The 15695-nt window shown below is 45.8% G+C and overlaps 1 protein-coding gene across 3 annotated transcripts in view; it reads right to left on the bottom strand.

Moving 5' to 3' along the window:
- LOC142304178 (PH and SEC7 domain-containing protein 1-like) overlaps nucleotides 1-15695 on the bottom strand; it is an 89210-nt gene that overhangs the window by 24890 nt on the left and 48625 nt on the right. For all 3 annotated transcript variants that reach the window (XM_075346298.1, XM_075346300.1, XM_075346299.1), the window contains exons 4-8: nucleotides 6315-6684; nucleotides 5958-6089; nucleotides 4162-4242; nucleotides 3650-3762; nucleotides 2127-2185 (exon numbers count right to left, since the gene is read on the bottom strand). In XM_075346298.1, the coding sequence (XP_075202413.1) occupies nucleotides 2127-2185; nucleotides 3650-3762; nucleotides 4162-4242; nucleotides 5958-6089; nucleotides 6315-6684 (755 nt within the window). The remainder of the gene's footprint in view (nucleotides 1-2126; nucleotides 2186-3649; nucleotides 3763-4161; nucleotides 4243-5957; nucleotides 6090-6314; nucleotides 6685-15695) is intronic.

Here is a 15695-nt window from a genome sequence, read left to right as displayed (position 1 = left end):
GCTCATAATCATAATTTGGCAACAAAACAAGAGCTAGCACTCTAAACTAAGATCTGGCCCCTATTCAGCTAGGACCCCCTGGTGTGAACAGGTAACTTGAACTGATACAGACACTGGGTTCTTTATTCACCAGAGGGTAAAATCAACAAATGTATCACCTCTGTAGTCAGTTCTGATTGACTTGAAAGGACTGCAACCAGACGCTTCCGAGCCACTGTATAGTTATGAATATTTGGGTTCTTGTAGCAGGGATAGTTATGGGAGATATATTTATGGCGTCATGATGAACGTAATACACCTACTCAAATCACCGTGAGGCCTTCTTATGAGCTCTAAATTAACATCCGGTCGGTGGATGACAAAATATATATCTATCATATTTCCCATCTATGGAAACGTAAGATCATGACAGGAAATATGGCATTAAAATCTTCCACTGGGGATCTCCAGGGGTAAAAATATCCTGAATTTTGGTGATCCCATAATTTTTCTAGAGACCGGAGCCAGATGGCATGACGAGCCCCATCTGAGGTCACCAAGGGGAGGTATGCAGGAGTGACTGTCCTTAAATAAATACGGATTTTGAGTTGACACCTTTGTTCAATGCTGGAAGAAGCAATACTGTGTAGGATTGCTCCATATTTTCTAAGAGGAGTTCTTTTCTCCAAAAAAGGATTGTGCCATCTCATTACTTTTCTTTAGTTTACCCCTTTTATTTTTTGTAACTGTATATACTGTATTGTTTTGTCACCTTTGTAATATGTTTTGTATAGCTTTATAAGGGTAGAAAAACACCAAGAAAGTAAATATTCCAGCTCACCAATCTGTAGATCTAGATGTCCATTTGGGCCAGTGCATGGTGTCTGTGGTTGGCTTCCACAGGTGTAGCAATCATTAAAGGGAGTAAGGGGTAGAAAACAAATCCAGCACTGATGTCCATAAAAAAATATTCTTCCTTATTTCAAATTCATCATAAAAATTAGACTGGATCAATCCTTCCGAAAGCCCTGATTACGCCTTACGCGTTTCAAAGAAAAAACTCCTTAATCATTTGCCTATGATTAAGGAGTTTTTTCTCTGAAACGCGTAAGGCGTAATCAGGGCTTTCGGAAGGATTGATCCATTCTAATTTTTATGATGAATTTGAAATAAGGAAGAATAATTTTTTATGGACATCAGTGCTGGATTTGTTTTCTACCCCTTCCTCCCTTCAATGATAGTTTTATAAGCACTGCCAAATTTGTGGATTAAATATATAGAATTTAAACGCTTTGTCCCCCTTGCTCTATAAATCGCATCCCTGAAACCTCGTGAAGGCGAAACATTACCAGTAATGGGTGTCCAATAGGCCTGTATAAACGATTGGTGGTGGCAGCTAGTTTTCTTGCAGTTAATGCAGGGCTTAGCAGTGACCACACCAAAATATATATATTCCATGCATGTGTGTATACTATGTATTTACTGTGAAGGCGCCCAATAATCATCCTAGTAGCAAAAGCAGCATCACCTTTGTCAACTGTATATTGTTCTGACGATTGGAGGCAGTAGAGTGCTGCTTGTGATACATGGTGACAGTGATGGGATATCTACGTGATCTCTCAGCCTGTCTTCGTGACCAATATGCAAGTCTTTGACAACTCCTTTAAGGGCGCCATATGTGTGTACAGTGTATAATCCTAACATCAGCTGTGCCCAGCTGTGGCAAAAGGCAACTGGCCATATATAAGAACTGTCATACGTTAACTCAGCAGCACATGAAGCTTAGATCAGTGCTGCATAGATACTTGGGGGGGGGGATACTTGCATAGAGTTGGGATGCTTACTATGGACAGTAAGCTGGCATGGTGCACTACATGTATCTTTGTGATCGCATCATATAGCCTTATTCCTTTGCATGTAGAATAAGCATTCCACCCCCTCATGGATGATAGGTGTGTGTGCTTGTTCATCAGTGTTTTCCAACTGTGATATCACCATCATATTGGTCTTGGTCTGTATCCCGCAGTGACCATGTACTGGGCAGTATGGCCTTTTTTCCGTGATGTTTTCTGCATAGATTTTTACTATTACAACCACAGATCTCATGAACAGATCACATGGGCAGGTCAGTATCACACTCCTATTACCTGTCCGTGCAGATCCGAATTGAGCAGCATGAGGGCACAGGTCATAGTATGTACAGCGTCTGAAATACAATGACATTGGATGAGCTCCAGTCCGGTCTGACCACAGAACAGGATATACAATATATTAAGATAGGGATAGTTTGCTTTCGGGTGAAATTTCAGGATGATCCTAAAATGCCCTCTAACCTTTTCAGGAGAACTTAATGTGACCTTCTCTAATCTTTTGGATGCAGATGTCCAACTGTTCAATGTTTCAGTACTTTTTACACAACTTGCTGTTCTCTAACAAGTAGCCTTAACGGCAAAATTCACAACAGGTGTTTGAGCCATTAATCGCCCAAAACATTTCGCGGTTCAGTTAGAATTAGGATTACACAGTCCTCCTCATTATGCTGTTCATATTTTGACATCATGAGACCCGGACGACACCTAACAATTGATCAGCAGCACCGCGCCATTGTGAAACTTCAAGCAGGATGTTCTCATATGGAAGTGGCCAGTGAGCTTAGTGTCTCCAGCAGGTTGCACAGAGATACAGAGAGACTGGAAGGGTCACAGAAAGGCAGAGAAGTGGACATCCTTTGGCCACATCCCACACTGATGACCGCTTCATTGTGAACAATGCGCTTTGGAACCGCATGATGAATGCCACACAATTTAAGGGACGTGATATTCACCCAAGTGTCACGTCAGACCATTGAAAACCGTTTACATCAGTATGGTCTGCGTCCTAAACGACCTGCAAAGGTGCCTGACCACATCACCAAGCACAGTCATCATCTACGCTGGATGAGGGATTAGTGGTCTCAGTGATGTTCACTGATGAAAGTTGATTCACGCTGGGCAGAAATGATGGCTGTCAACAATATTGGAGATGTTAAGGAGAGCGCTGTGCATCAGCCATTGTACTCACTAGACGAGCCTTTGGTGGTGGTGGGGTTACAATGTGGGACGGTGTGTCTAGTCAGTACAGGACGGCCTCACACTGTGTGAATGGTACAGGGACAGCCCCTACTACTGGAATAACATCATTAATCCAGTCATCATACCTCTGAATTAACAACAAAGGCATCCTGTGTCTCCTCCCACACAGTCACATGGGCGTGACATCATCGCAGGTCCTGCAAGATGAATTATTCCGTCTGCTGTGCTGCTTCTTCTCCTGCAGGGCGGGCGGGCACTTTTGAAATGACACACGCAGCGCAGTACTGACGTCAGAGCGCGCGCGTGTGTCACTGACAATTAGTGCTGGCAGGGAACAGAGGAAAGACTCCTGCGTTCCGCTGCCTGCACTGACTGTGCGGACCTGCACAGGATCTCTCCCTGCTCGGCACGCTGCAGCCCGGCTCCACTGCACTGGCTGAAGACGGGCGGGCCGGTCACAGAGAGCAGGCGGGCCGGATGTGGCCCGCGGGCCGCCCCTTGCCCAGGTCTGCTGTAGACTGAACATTTTACATAGATTTCACCCGAAAGCCAAGTATCCCAAACTTTCTGTGAGTAGTGTATGTACATGGATCACTCACCTGCCGATCGGAAATCCTTGGGGTTGCAGTTGTGGAATCGTTTGGAGAAGTGGTAGAGGACCCGCTCCCGCTCCTGGGTTTCTCCAGTCAGTACCAGTTCTTGCAGAAGAGACCTGAAAAGATTAAAGACAGGAACGGATGTGACCCTCATCTCTATAGGGAAAGTAATTTACTAATAATTGATCCATGCCAAAAGCTTTACCAGAGGCTTCCTCTGAGGGAGGAGCTGGAATCAGAGGGATTCTACATAGAATTTTACCTCAGAATTGAGCATTTGATAATGACTGATCAATTCTGGCAGAGAAAGAAGCAGATTTCCCTGATAAGATACATTAGAAAGCTGCTTATTTTCATGCGTACTATTGATTTATGAAGTAAGAATTGAAACGACGGATATGCTCTAAATTTATAGCACCGTACAAATTTCACCAGAAAGTAACCAACTTTCTTAACAGTAAAAACAAAAACTAAACTTCCAAATATTTCATTGCAAAATTGAATAAATGTCTCACCTGAGAGCCGCATCCAGGCTATTCCCTGTGAAGTCGAAAAGTGCAAGGTATTCTTCAGCCACCAAGGCACTGAAGTCATTACTGGATGGAAAAAAGCACAACTTCTTCACTGTCCGCGGTATTACATCTCCCACTACACATCTTACTTATTTCTTTCGCTCTCTCCTCTGGTATCTTCCCCTCCTCCCTCAAACACTCTATCATTACGCCATTATTAAAAAACCCTCTCTCAACCCATCCTGCACAAACAACTACAGACCAGCCTCCAATCTCCCCTTCATCTCCAAACTCTTGGAGCGCCTGGTCTAGTCCCACCTCACCCACTACCGCTCCACTCACTCTCTACTAGATCCTTTACAATCTGACTTCCGTCCCCTACACGCAACAGAAACTGCCCTCGTCAAAGTGACCAATGACCTTCTGACGGCAAAACCTAACGGTGACCACTCTCTGCTTATTCTTCTTTGACCTCTCTGCAGCCTTCGACACTGTTGACAACCATCTTCTTCTCTCTATGTTCCATTCAATCGGCCTAAAGGACACCATTCTCTCCTGGTTTTCTTCCTATCTTTAGGCGTATCATTTGCTGGCTTCACATCTTCTCCTCTTCCTCTCACTGTTGGGGTCCCTCAAGGTTCAGTCTTTGGCCCTCTTCTTTTCTCCCTCTACACTTCCCCAATTGGACAAACCATCAGCAAATTTGGCTTTTAGTACCATCTTTCTGCTGATGACACACAACTATACACCTCATCCCCTAACCTCACCCCCGCTATATTACAAAGAACCAGTGACTGTCTGTCTGCAATTCCCAACATCATGTCTGCTCTCTATCTGAAACTTAACCTTCCCAAAACTGAACTACTTCTCTTCCATCTCCTAATCGCCCTAAACCCGACATCTCCCTCTCTGTGTGTGGCACCACGATAACTCCTAGGCAACAGGCTCACTGTCTAGGAGTTATATCTGACACCGATCTCTCCTTGACCTCCTATACACAATCTCTCTCCCTCTCCTGTCTCTTGCACCTCAAGAACATCTCTAGAATCCGGCCTTTTCTCACCATGGAAACAACCAAAACCCTCACCGTGGCCCTGATCCACTCCCGCCTTGACTACTGCAATTCTCTATTACTTGGTCTCCCCCTCACTAGACTCTCTTCTTTACAGTCCATCCTTAATGATGCAGCCAGGGTCACCTATCTGGCTAATCGTTACTCGGATATTTCTGCTCTGTGCCAGTCATTGCACTGGCTGCCCATATATCACAGGATCCAGTTCAAATAACTTATTCTCATCCACAAAGCTCTCCACAGTGAGGCACCCCCATACGTTTCCCCCCTCATCTCTGTCTATTACCCTACTTGTCCTCTATGCTCTGCAAACGACGTTCGACTAAAATCCACACTAATTCAAACCTCCCACTCCCGGATCCAAGACTTCTCATGAGCTGCACCAATCCTCTGGAATGTTGTACCCCAAGACACTAGGACAAATCACAACTTACTCAGCTTCAGACGCTCCATAAAAACACATCTTTTTAGGATGGATTATCACACTCCCTAATCAAATTCAATTCACATAGTCCCTCCATGACTTCTCAGAACATAACTCTCCATTAAACTCCACCCCACCTGAAAGCATCTCAAAGTTTTGTCTGACTGGTTCAGGCAGCATTTATCTAGGCCCCATTTTTTCAAAATGGTTGGATTGTCGTTGTACATAAGAACTTGTACCTTGTCCCCTCACCCCACCTCATTATAGAGTGTGGCCTATGGACACGCTGTGCCTTAGCCTTACTTTTTTTGCAAGTAGGGAGCGACCTGAGATCTTTCGAAACCATCCAACTGGAATAACTTCAATGCTAAACATCGGGCGGCCTCCACATCCTGAGTCCTGGCTATGGCCTCCACATACGTCGCCTCCTCTGAGCTGCAAACAAAAAAAAAATATTTAGTGTTCACATGTAGAGATTTTCTAATGGTTGGCCTGGATTTCACATTGAGGCAAAAAATTAATGGGAACAAGTCCAGGGACAAAGGCTTTTCTCCTCTCCTTGAAGACGTATGCTCAGCCAAATGGAAGGTGCATGTGTATGGAATAGCATAGATGTGTGCCAACTTATGACATTGTATGGGCATCTTTAGCTAAACTTACCCAGAAGTCTCCAGATCTGTGGACACATCATCAGACTGATCGATCACAATTTCCGGCAGAGGTCTATAATCCATTTCTTCTGTTTCATCCTGTGGAGGAAACCTGTTGCCCATATGCTCCTTGCCTTGGCAGCCCTGGCACAGCAGATGAGCGCCTTCTTCCTCATGGTTGTCTATGAGCAGGTCTGTATCATGTAGGAGCACAAGCTCTTCTCTGGTCTCCTCTGATGGAGGAAGCGTATGGTCCATAGATGGAGGAGAAGGAGGACGCTTCTGCTCAAACGCATCATCTTCTATTAACAATTTGGTCCAGAAACTCGTATCGGAGAACAGTAATCCCTCGTCTTCTACAGGCGTGACCTGGCTGGGAGCTACGATAAGAGAAAGGGGGGTAATCGTCAGCAATACTGATACAATCAATGGGGAGTTAAAGGGGTTGTCTAAACATCAGAAAAGCCTTGTAAAACCAAGAAACTTTGCAATTCCATTCTCAAGAGGGGAGAGATTTTTCATTTCAAAGTTTACTGCTGATTGCCAAGGTGATCGACCACTTTCATTATCCATGCGCTCCTCTGCCAGCAGCATCGCAGAGAGCACAATGCAGAAAACTGGGGAGGCGCGCACTTCTGAAAAGATCTTGAGACAATCCCTTAAAGGAAAAAATTGTATCTTCAGCTACTTCCCTTTAATGGCAATGGAGAGACAGGGATCCATTCCTCCCAGCTCGGCTAGCAGCAGGAATTTAAGGTCCCGCATCCTTAGTAGTGTAGAGTCCAGACTACGGTTTATGAAAAGAAAAAAGCCGATTTGTTGGACAAACCTAAATAAACAGTCCTGTAAGGACCTTAAAGGGTCATTCCCATCTCCAAGATCCTATCCCAATAATAATAATATTAGTAAATCCCTCTGTGAGGTAGCGACCACCAATGTGGTAAATTGTCGCTATCTGTCGCAGTGGAGAAGGTCGCTGTGATATTAAACTGAAGAGGTTGCTATGGAACTTGTAGTTCCACAAAGGCTTGTTTCTGCATATAAGGGTCAAGTTCCCTTTAATAATGCCTGTGTGCTGTGCAGGTCTGGAGAATCACAGACCTCCACCTGTGGGTGTGTCCAGTCTGATTTAGGAGACTCAGTGTGTGTTCTGCAGAGTGTGAGAGCAGAGCAGGGAGCTCTGGATGTATCAGCCTGTGTGGAGGCTGAACACTGGGTGCTGGAATTGAGTCTGAGGTGAGTGCAGCCAGGCTGCAGGCCCGAACCACTCCTGGAGGAGAGACAGACAGGGGTCTGCAGAGGGACCTGGGTGCTGGAAGGAACTTTGGCTAGAGGTGTATGCTGGCAGGTGCCAGAGAGTGGGGAAAGTTGCTAAACTTCCACTATGGACTTGTAATGGACTGGATGCCCACGGTACGTGGATTGTTTATGTTTAAGAGCAGTTTATGCTGGGAGTGTTTTAAATAAACTGCTGGAATTTTTATAAAGAGACTGTAGATGTGTTGCTGAAGCTACCTCACCCCGCTGCAAGCGAGTTGAACCCCCAGGTTGCGGGGTGCAACATTACACCTCCAATTAGAAATGTAGTATAGTTCTCCAGATATAGCCATGTCTCTTACCTTACGTGCAGGGCATTGCAGGACCTTAGGTCTCTATGGTTATGACCACTAACAACAAACTAACTGTGACTATACGCATGGTCATAACTATGGATACCTAAGCTGAAATGCCCTACACATGAGGTAAGAGGCATAGGTAATGAGGAGAACTATACTACATTTCTAATTGGAGGTATTTGCTAATATTATTATTATTATTATTATTACTACACCTACTACATATTGGGATAGGATCTTGGAGATGAGAATAACCCTTTAATGTCCACTTAATTTTTTCAGGTTTTTTTGCCAGAACATTTTTTTTAATGAGTCCTTGTGTTGTATTATATGCATGCACTGCTATAGGATAGATATAAGTTACTGTGTAATTTCCATCATTTTAATTTTTGGAGAACCTAATATAAATATGTATTTATATACAATATAAATATAATTTTTATATATATACACACACACACACACATATATATATACTGTATTTTATTTTACTGTTCATCTTTGACACCAAATGACCTGTTGAATCGTTTCTACCAGTTGTTACGGTTATGTGGATACCTAAAATGTGTGATTTTTTTTTCTTTTCCTATATTGATGTACTAGTATTGATTTTATACCCAAAAAATAATATTTTTTTGTATTTAATGTGGGAAATAGGAGCCCCAGTTTCAGTCCAAAGCAGCCCACTACAATGAGAGGAGACAGAATTACGCCCGGCCCATTGAAGTCCTCAGATTTGTGTCCTCCGGAGCGTAACGTAGCGCACTTTGTACCTGCCCTCCGGTTTGGCTGTCACTAGCTTATCTTGTACAGCAGACTGCTTAGTGTTAACTTAAAGGGGCTTTCCCGTCATATAAGGCCAGGGTTCTGACAACTGGCAGCCTCCCCCGTCTGCTGTTCTTCATTCTAAACTAGCCGACCCCATTAAGCAGGTAACATGCCAAGGATGAGGCACCGTGGGCTTAGATAAGTTGGGTTGGACCCTCAGCATAGTGGTCTCACTTTTTGGCCTCGCCACAAACGAGGGCAGGAGGATGTGAAAGATTTCCCAAGTTATGCTTAAAAGGGAAGTCGTAATTAGAAAATAAAAATCTGATCTAATCAGGTTTTCACAGTAAATGTTTTGGTAATACTTTTGTAACACTTGCCGGTGTTGGGTCGAGCAGTAGTAGGAGAGGACCCACTGGACTACAGGGGGGACCCGGGCCTACAATGACCTGGGAGGGGCCTATACGACCACCGGGGTCTACACCAGATGCCACTCCCAATGCAGGGAACGCAGTGACAGACACACGTGTAGGCAGGTACAATCTCTAGTGCAGGCGGGGGCAGCTGGGAAGGCTAAGGCAGACAGGACAGTGGGAGAAGACAGGTATGGTGGGCACAGCAGGGGCAGACGGGTAGGGGAAAGCGGGCACAGATATAGGTAATGGGACAAGGTACTGGACCTGACAACTAGCTAGCAGACGGGTAAACTGACTAACTAAAGGTCTTGCCCAGGCACCTCCCCTAGTGGGAGGATGTCCTAAGTATCTAGTGCCTTTCAGCTAAAGGCTGAGAGGCATGGGAAATGGCGTGGTGGTCCTTTAACAGCAGGGCAAGCGTGCGCCCTAAGAGCACTCCCAGGGAACCTGTGCGGAGTCAACAGGCCCAAGAGCAGGAGGCAGCAGAGGAGCACATGGGCAGATGTCGGAGGACGCAGTACGGCCGCAACGGTAGGCAACTCATGTCATTGCTGGGGAGACGCAGGGCAGCGCATGGACACCAGCACTACATATAGCTTTCTTTACAATCCTTTAAAAAGATAAACATCTTTCATTTTTCACACTAGCCACCGGGACTTTTGGACTTTTTTTTTTTTTTACACTTATTCTTCCTATCTCAGGAAACAACACATGTCAATTAGTCACAATAAACAGACCCTGACCCTATCTTTTATAATGAAGCATCTAATGCGCGTGTGCAAAGGTCAATGTGGAAGGAGGAGTAGCAGGGTCAGCTTAAATATCAACTATTGTTATTAGTGGGTCTTGTGTTATCAGTTCTATAAATGTGTTCTCAATTATTGTAATCCTTCCTCTGCTGATAAGGAAACTGCTGTAAACTCTTCTAAAAACAGATGGACAAGTTTAAAATAGCCCCAGTGGTCAGTGTGAAAATTACTAGAATACCAATTTGTTTTTTTAATAAAGATAGTTATCTAAAATAAAAATACATGTCATACAAATACACGATTGAAAGAATAGCTTCCCTTTAAAGTCCCCATACACATTAAAGTTGGGTAAACAAGAGAAAAGTCCATCATTTATTGTGTATGGCGGCCTCCTGAAGAGAAGGGTCAGCCGATTTAAAGAGGACCACCCACCAGGATTTTCCTATATAACCTAAAGCCAGTGCTATACTGGTGCTATCATGCTGATTCTATACATACCTTTACTTGTGAGATCGGATGTATACTTTCTGAAATACAGGCAAGTAAAGTTTGTGAAATGCACTGTTATTTGATTGATAGCAGCTACAGAATATCTAATAGGTGGGTCGGGTTTTGCTAGTTATTCTCGCCCCTCTCTACTGCCTGTCCTTCCATCCTTCCTCCCTTGTAATAACAGAGACAGGGTAGGAAGGACAGGCAGACAGGGGCAGGAATAGCTAGCAAAACCTGACCCACCTATTAGATATTCTGTAGCTGCTATCAATCAAATAACAGTGCATTTCACAAACTTTACTTGCCTGTATCTCAGAAACTACACATCCGATCTCACAAGTAAAGGTATGTATAGAATCAGCATGATAGTGCAGGTATAGCACTGGCTTTAGTGTATATTAGGAAAATCCTAGTGGCTGGTCCTCTTTAATCAAATATCCAATCCAGTCCTGGCAGATGAGCAATTACTGCTAAGGCTTACTTTTTCTCTCCATACAAAACACATGCATGACCGGCTGAACCGAGCATCCACGTGTATGAAGGGGATGCTCTCTAGTGAACAAGCACTTGACTGCTACCTACCTGATGAGCATGGCCTCCTTTAACAAAAGTGACAGCGGACAGCAACCTGATACCTTACCTACAGAAAATGGACATTAGTCGCATAGTACATGAGGTCATATACTGGAATGTCGGTGTACATGACACACATATGACAGATTCCTCTGATATTTCCTATAACGAGCCCGTACACATCGTCTTCTCATGAATGTGCAGATCTGTCCTGTGGGATTTATGCAGCAGGTTGTAAAAAATGGATTTACGGCCCTGGATCGCGCCCACCACCACGACGTGCGCCGTGTAATGACCGCGGTGTTTACGCACATATAACATCTGTCGTACAACATCACCGCTAATTATGGGAATTACGCACTTAAGAGGGAAACGCCGCCGTCAGCAACAATTTACAAAAAAACAACCAAAAAAACAAAACAAAACACGTCCACAAGAAAATGTTGGGTAAGGCTTTAGTCACATGAAAATACATAGAAATTTAGGAAATTATTTTTTTAGCATATATGCTCATATATTATATATATTATATATATATATATATATATATATGCTCATTATATAGATTATATAGCATATATGCTCATTATATAGAAACTCATTTTGCACTTCATGGCATTTTCATGGGGAGTTATTAATGACCCATAATGTGCGGGAATAAGTGTGCCATATGGTAGTGTCACGGGGTATGTACGGATGGAGCAGGGGCTCCTAGGCTGACCATAATACTGGGGCCCCTGCGTTGTCCCTTATCTCAAAGGTAGGCACAATGGTAGCCAGGTTTGAGCCCCCAGCATGACCGAGTTCTGATACTACTCTCCCCCACCCTGGGAGCGGGCCGGAAACCCAATAACCAAAACCCCACAAATAGGCACAGACAAGGGTGAACGAAAACTCGCACACTGCACTCAAACACAAAGGAGGGACCGTAGGTGAACTGGGGAGTAAAGCAAAAAGGGTAAGGAATTAACGCACAACTGGAGAACTCACACACCACATGAAACCGCAACTTGTACATCACCATATAACAGGATAACCACAGGAACCGAGGAGCAAAGCTATATCCGGCACTCAGCCCCAGGATCCAGAGCCTTATGAAGGGTGAGGGCAGCTGGTGATCATCAGCCAGCGCTCCCAGCAGATGATCACAAGCTAGCAAGAATTATCATATTTTTCGGATTATAAGACACACTTTTCCTGCCAAAAATTTGGGAGGAAAATGAGGAGTGCATCTTAAAATCAGAATATAGCTTACCAGGAGGTGGAGAATTGATGCAGACAGCTGTCTGTACAGGCTGGCGGGTGGCTGCCTCTCTGTGCGGACTACGGTGGCTGTATGGAGCAGGCCGGTACGGCAGGTGTCCCACATGCTCTGGGTTCAAATGATGGTGTCCAGAGTCAGCGCAAGTGTAGATAGAGCTCTCGGCTGAGAACTTCCTCTGCGTACGCGCCAGTCCGGGCACCATTTCTTTGAAGCCAGGACTGCCGACAGAGCATCTGGGACACCTGCCACCCAGGTCTGCTCCACACAGCCACCACAGCTTCTGCTGCCAGGACAGACCCCACCGCTGTCAGGACAGACCCCACCGCTGTCAGGACAGACCCCACCGCTGCCAGGACAGACCCCACCGCTGCCAGGACAGACCCCACCGCTGCCAGGACAGACCCCACCGCTGCCAGGACAGACCCCACCGCTGTCAGGACAGACCCCACCGCTGCCAGGACAGACCCCACCGCTGCCAGGACAGACCCCACCGCTGTCAGGACAGACCCCACCGCTGCCAGGACAGACCCCACCGCTGCCAGGACAGACCCCACCGCTGCCAGGACAGACCCCACCGCTGTCAGGACAGACCCCACCGCTGTCAGGACAGACCCCACCGCTGTCAGGACAGACCCCACCGCTGCCAGGACAGACCCCACCGCTGCCAGGACAGACCCCACCACTGTCAGGACAGACCCCACCGCTGTCAGGACAGACCCCACCGCTGCCAGGACAGACCCCACCAGCACCGCCCCTGCCTACTGTGACACCACTCCACCACCGCGGCCGACCCCTTCCGGTAGGACAACATCGGAGTATAAGACGGACCCCATGTTTTTTTTTTTTTTAAAACGAAAAATACGGTAACTCCTGCTGTACTGGAGAGCAGTAAAGACAGAACCAGCCGATGTCCATGACAGGTTGTGCAACTAACTGATCCCAGGCTGTTTGTCGGACTAAGCAGTGTGAACTGAGTTTGACGCCGCCATGACACCCATCGAGTGAAATGCTGAACACTGCACAACAGGTAGGTCACAGAAGTTGGCATGATGGTCCAACAATCACAGTAAGGGAAGAAAATGACAAATGTTTTAGGCTAATCCTGAATATACAGGAATCATAACCCCTGACATGTTTCAGTTATCCCCCTAAAATACAAAATTGTGTGCCGATGCTGCTGTAATCACAGGACTTCATTACACTATCAGGTTCCCTCTACAGACACAAAGAAAGCACTGTACCCCTAGTGGAAAACAAAAAAGGACTCGAAGATCCTCAACTAGAGCAAGTACCTTTAAGGAGGCTTTCCCAACATCTCAGATGGTTGTGCTACAGACTTTTAATTCTTAATATATGAACAGGAAGATACCATCATTGCCTGCCAGTCATGGTCTAGTTATAGCCACCGCTCTTACAAGCTTTTCACTCACAATCTGAATGTGTGCTGATGCTGCTGTAATCACAGGACTTAACTAAGTATCCACTTCAGACACACAGAAAACATGGAATTCTATTTTAGCCATAACTATTACCATGTTTCCCCGAAAAATAAGACAGGGTCTTATATTATTATTTGTCGGAAAAATGGGCTAGGCCTTATTCTCAGGGAGATGTCTTTTTTTTTTTCCTTGAACAATCCACATTTATTTTTGAACAAAAAAAAATAAATCAACAATTAACAGACATTTGGTCACAAGACTGTGAAGTCATCAGAGGTCTTTAAACAATCTGAGCCTCAGAATACAAACACTGAGGTCATTAGGAGAGTGGGGCCCTGAGAAATTGTGAAGCTTGATTCCCCTGTAACGCCGGCCCTAACTGTAACTAAGGCTATGTGCGCACTAGAGCTTTTTACCTGCGGATTTACCCGCGGATTTGCCCCGGAAATTTCTTGAGAAATGTCTGCAATCTTTGTGCAGACATTTCCCATGAAATTCAATGAGAAAAAAAAATAGCTGTGCGCACTGTGCGGATTTTTCTCAAGAAAATTTCTTGAGAAAATTTTCTCGAGAAACTTTCTTGAGAAAATGTGCATGTCCATTAATTTCCGCAGGTACCTGCGGTATTCCGGGGGTATTCCGCAGGTAGCAATGATGTGCGGTATACCACCGGAATAGCCGCGAATTACCTGCGGTAATGCTCATCGCTGCCTGCGGTTTTGCAGGAAGCGATGTCATTATGCCAGGAAGAGGAGGCGGAGCAGAGTAAACACAGACGTCACACTCCCTGGACGCCGCACAGAAGCACTTCCGTGCGACCTCCAGGTGCCCGTGCAGTCTGTGTCCTGCTCAGGCCTCGCGGCTGCCTGCACTGCAGGGTGTCAGTGTCTGCCCGCAGCGTCAGCAGCCTGTCACGCGGCAGCGCAGGCAGACACTGACATCCTGCAGTGCTGGGAGCCGCGGGGATGACGATCGCTGCTGTCAGGAGGTGAGATCATTACCTGCTGTGACGATCTCCTGCCTTCTGACGTCACCGCGGTCACTGCTGTCTATGCCCGTCTCGCGAGCGGCCCGAGACTGTCACTAGCGGTGACGTCACGGGCTCTCGCGATACGTCTGACAACGCGGCGGGCATAGAAGTCAGTGACAGCGCTGACGTCAGCAGTACAGGAGATGATCACAGAAGGTAATGATCTCATCTATGCTCCTGATGGCAGCGCTCGTCATCCCCTGCAGTGACCTGAGCTGACCTATTGATGTTTGCTCAGGTCACTGCATTGCTCTCCCAGCCAATGGGGAACATTCTGTTCTTCATTGACTGGGACAGCGACTATGGTATGGATCGCCGTGCCCCCCCCACCCCCTTATTGGATTACGCCGGATGTGGAATTGATTGTGCTCTTTTCAATAAATTGGTTAAAGAGGGAATGTTTTGGGGAGTGTTTTTTCAAATAAAACTTTTTTTGTTGTCTATTTTTTAATTATTACTAACTGGGTTGGTGATGTCGGGTATCTGATAGACGCCTGACCTCACCAACCCCAGGGCTTGATGCCAGGTGACATTACACATCTGGCATCAACCCCATATATTACCCCGTTTGCCAACGCACCAGGGCGCGGGATGAGCTGGGCCAAAGCGCCAGGATTGGCACGTCTAATGGATGCGCCACTTCTGGGCCGGCTGCGGCCTGCTATTTTTAGGCTGGGGAGTGTCCAATAACAGTGGACCTCCATAGTCTGAGAATATCAGACCCCAGCTGTCCGCTTTACCTTGGCTGGTGATCCAATATGGGGGGGACCGCACGTTTTTTGTTTTAAATTATTTATATAATTTAAAATAATAGCGTGGGGTGCCCACTGTTTTGGATTATCAGCCAAGGTGAAGCTGCCAGCGGTGGTCTGCAGGCTGCAGCCGTCTGCTTTACCCTAGCTGGCTACAAAAAATGGGGGGACCTCACGTCGTTTTTTTTTAATTATTTATTTATTTTATGGCTAAATACAAGGCTAAGCACCCTTTAGTGCCACATGAAAGTCACTAAAGGGTGCCAGCTTAGAAAATGCAGGGAGGTGGAAC

Source organism: Anomaloglossus baeobatrachus, chromosome 4 (assembly GCF_048569485.1).
Source record: "Anomaloglossus baeobatrachus isolate aAnoBae1 chromosome 4, aAnoBae1.hap1, whole genome shotgun sequence".
Lineage (NCBI taxonomy): Eukaryota > Metazoa > Chordata > Amphibia > Anura > Aromobatidae > Anomaloglossus > Anomaloglossus baeobatrachus.
The sequence above is the reverse complement of the archived record's forward strand: the minus strand, read 5'-3'. Positions and strand labels throughout refer to the sequence as shown.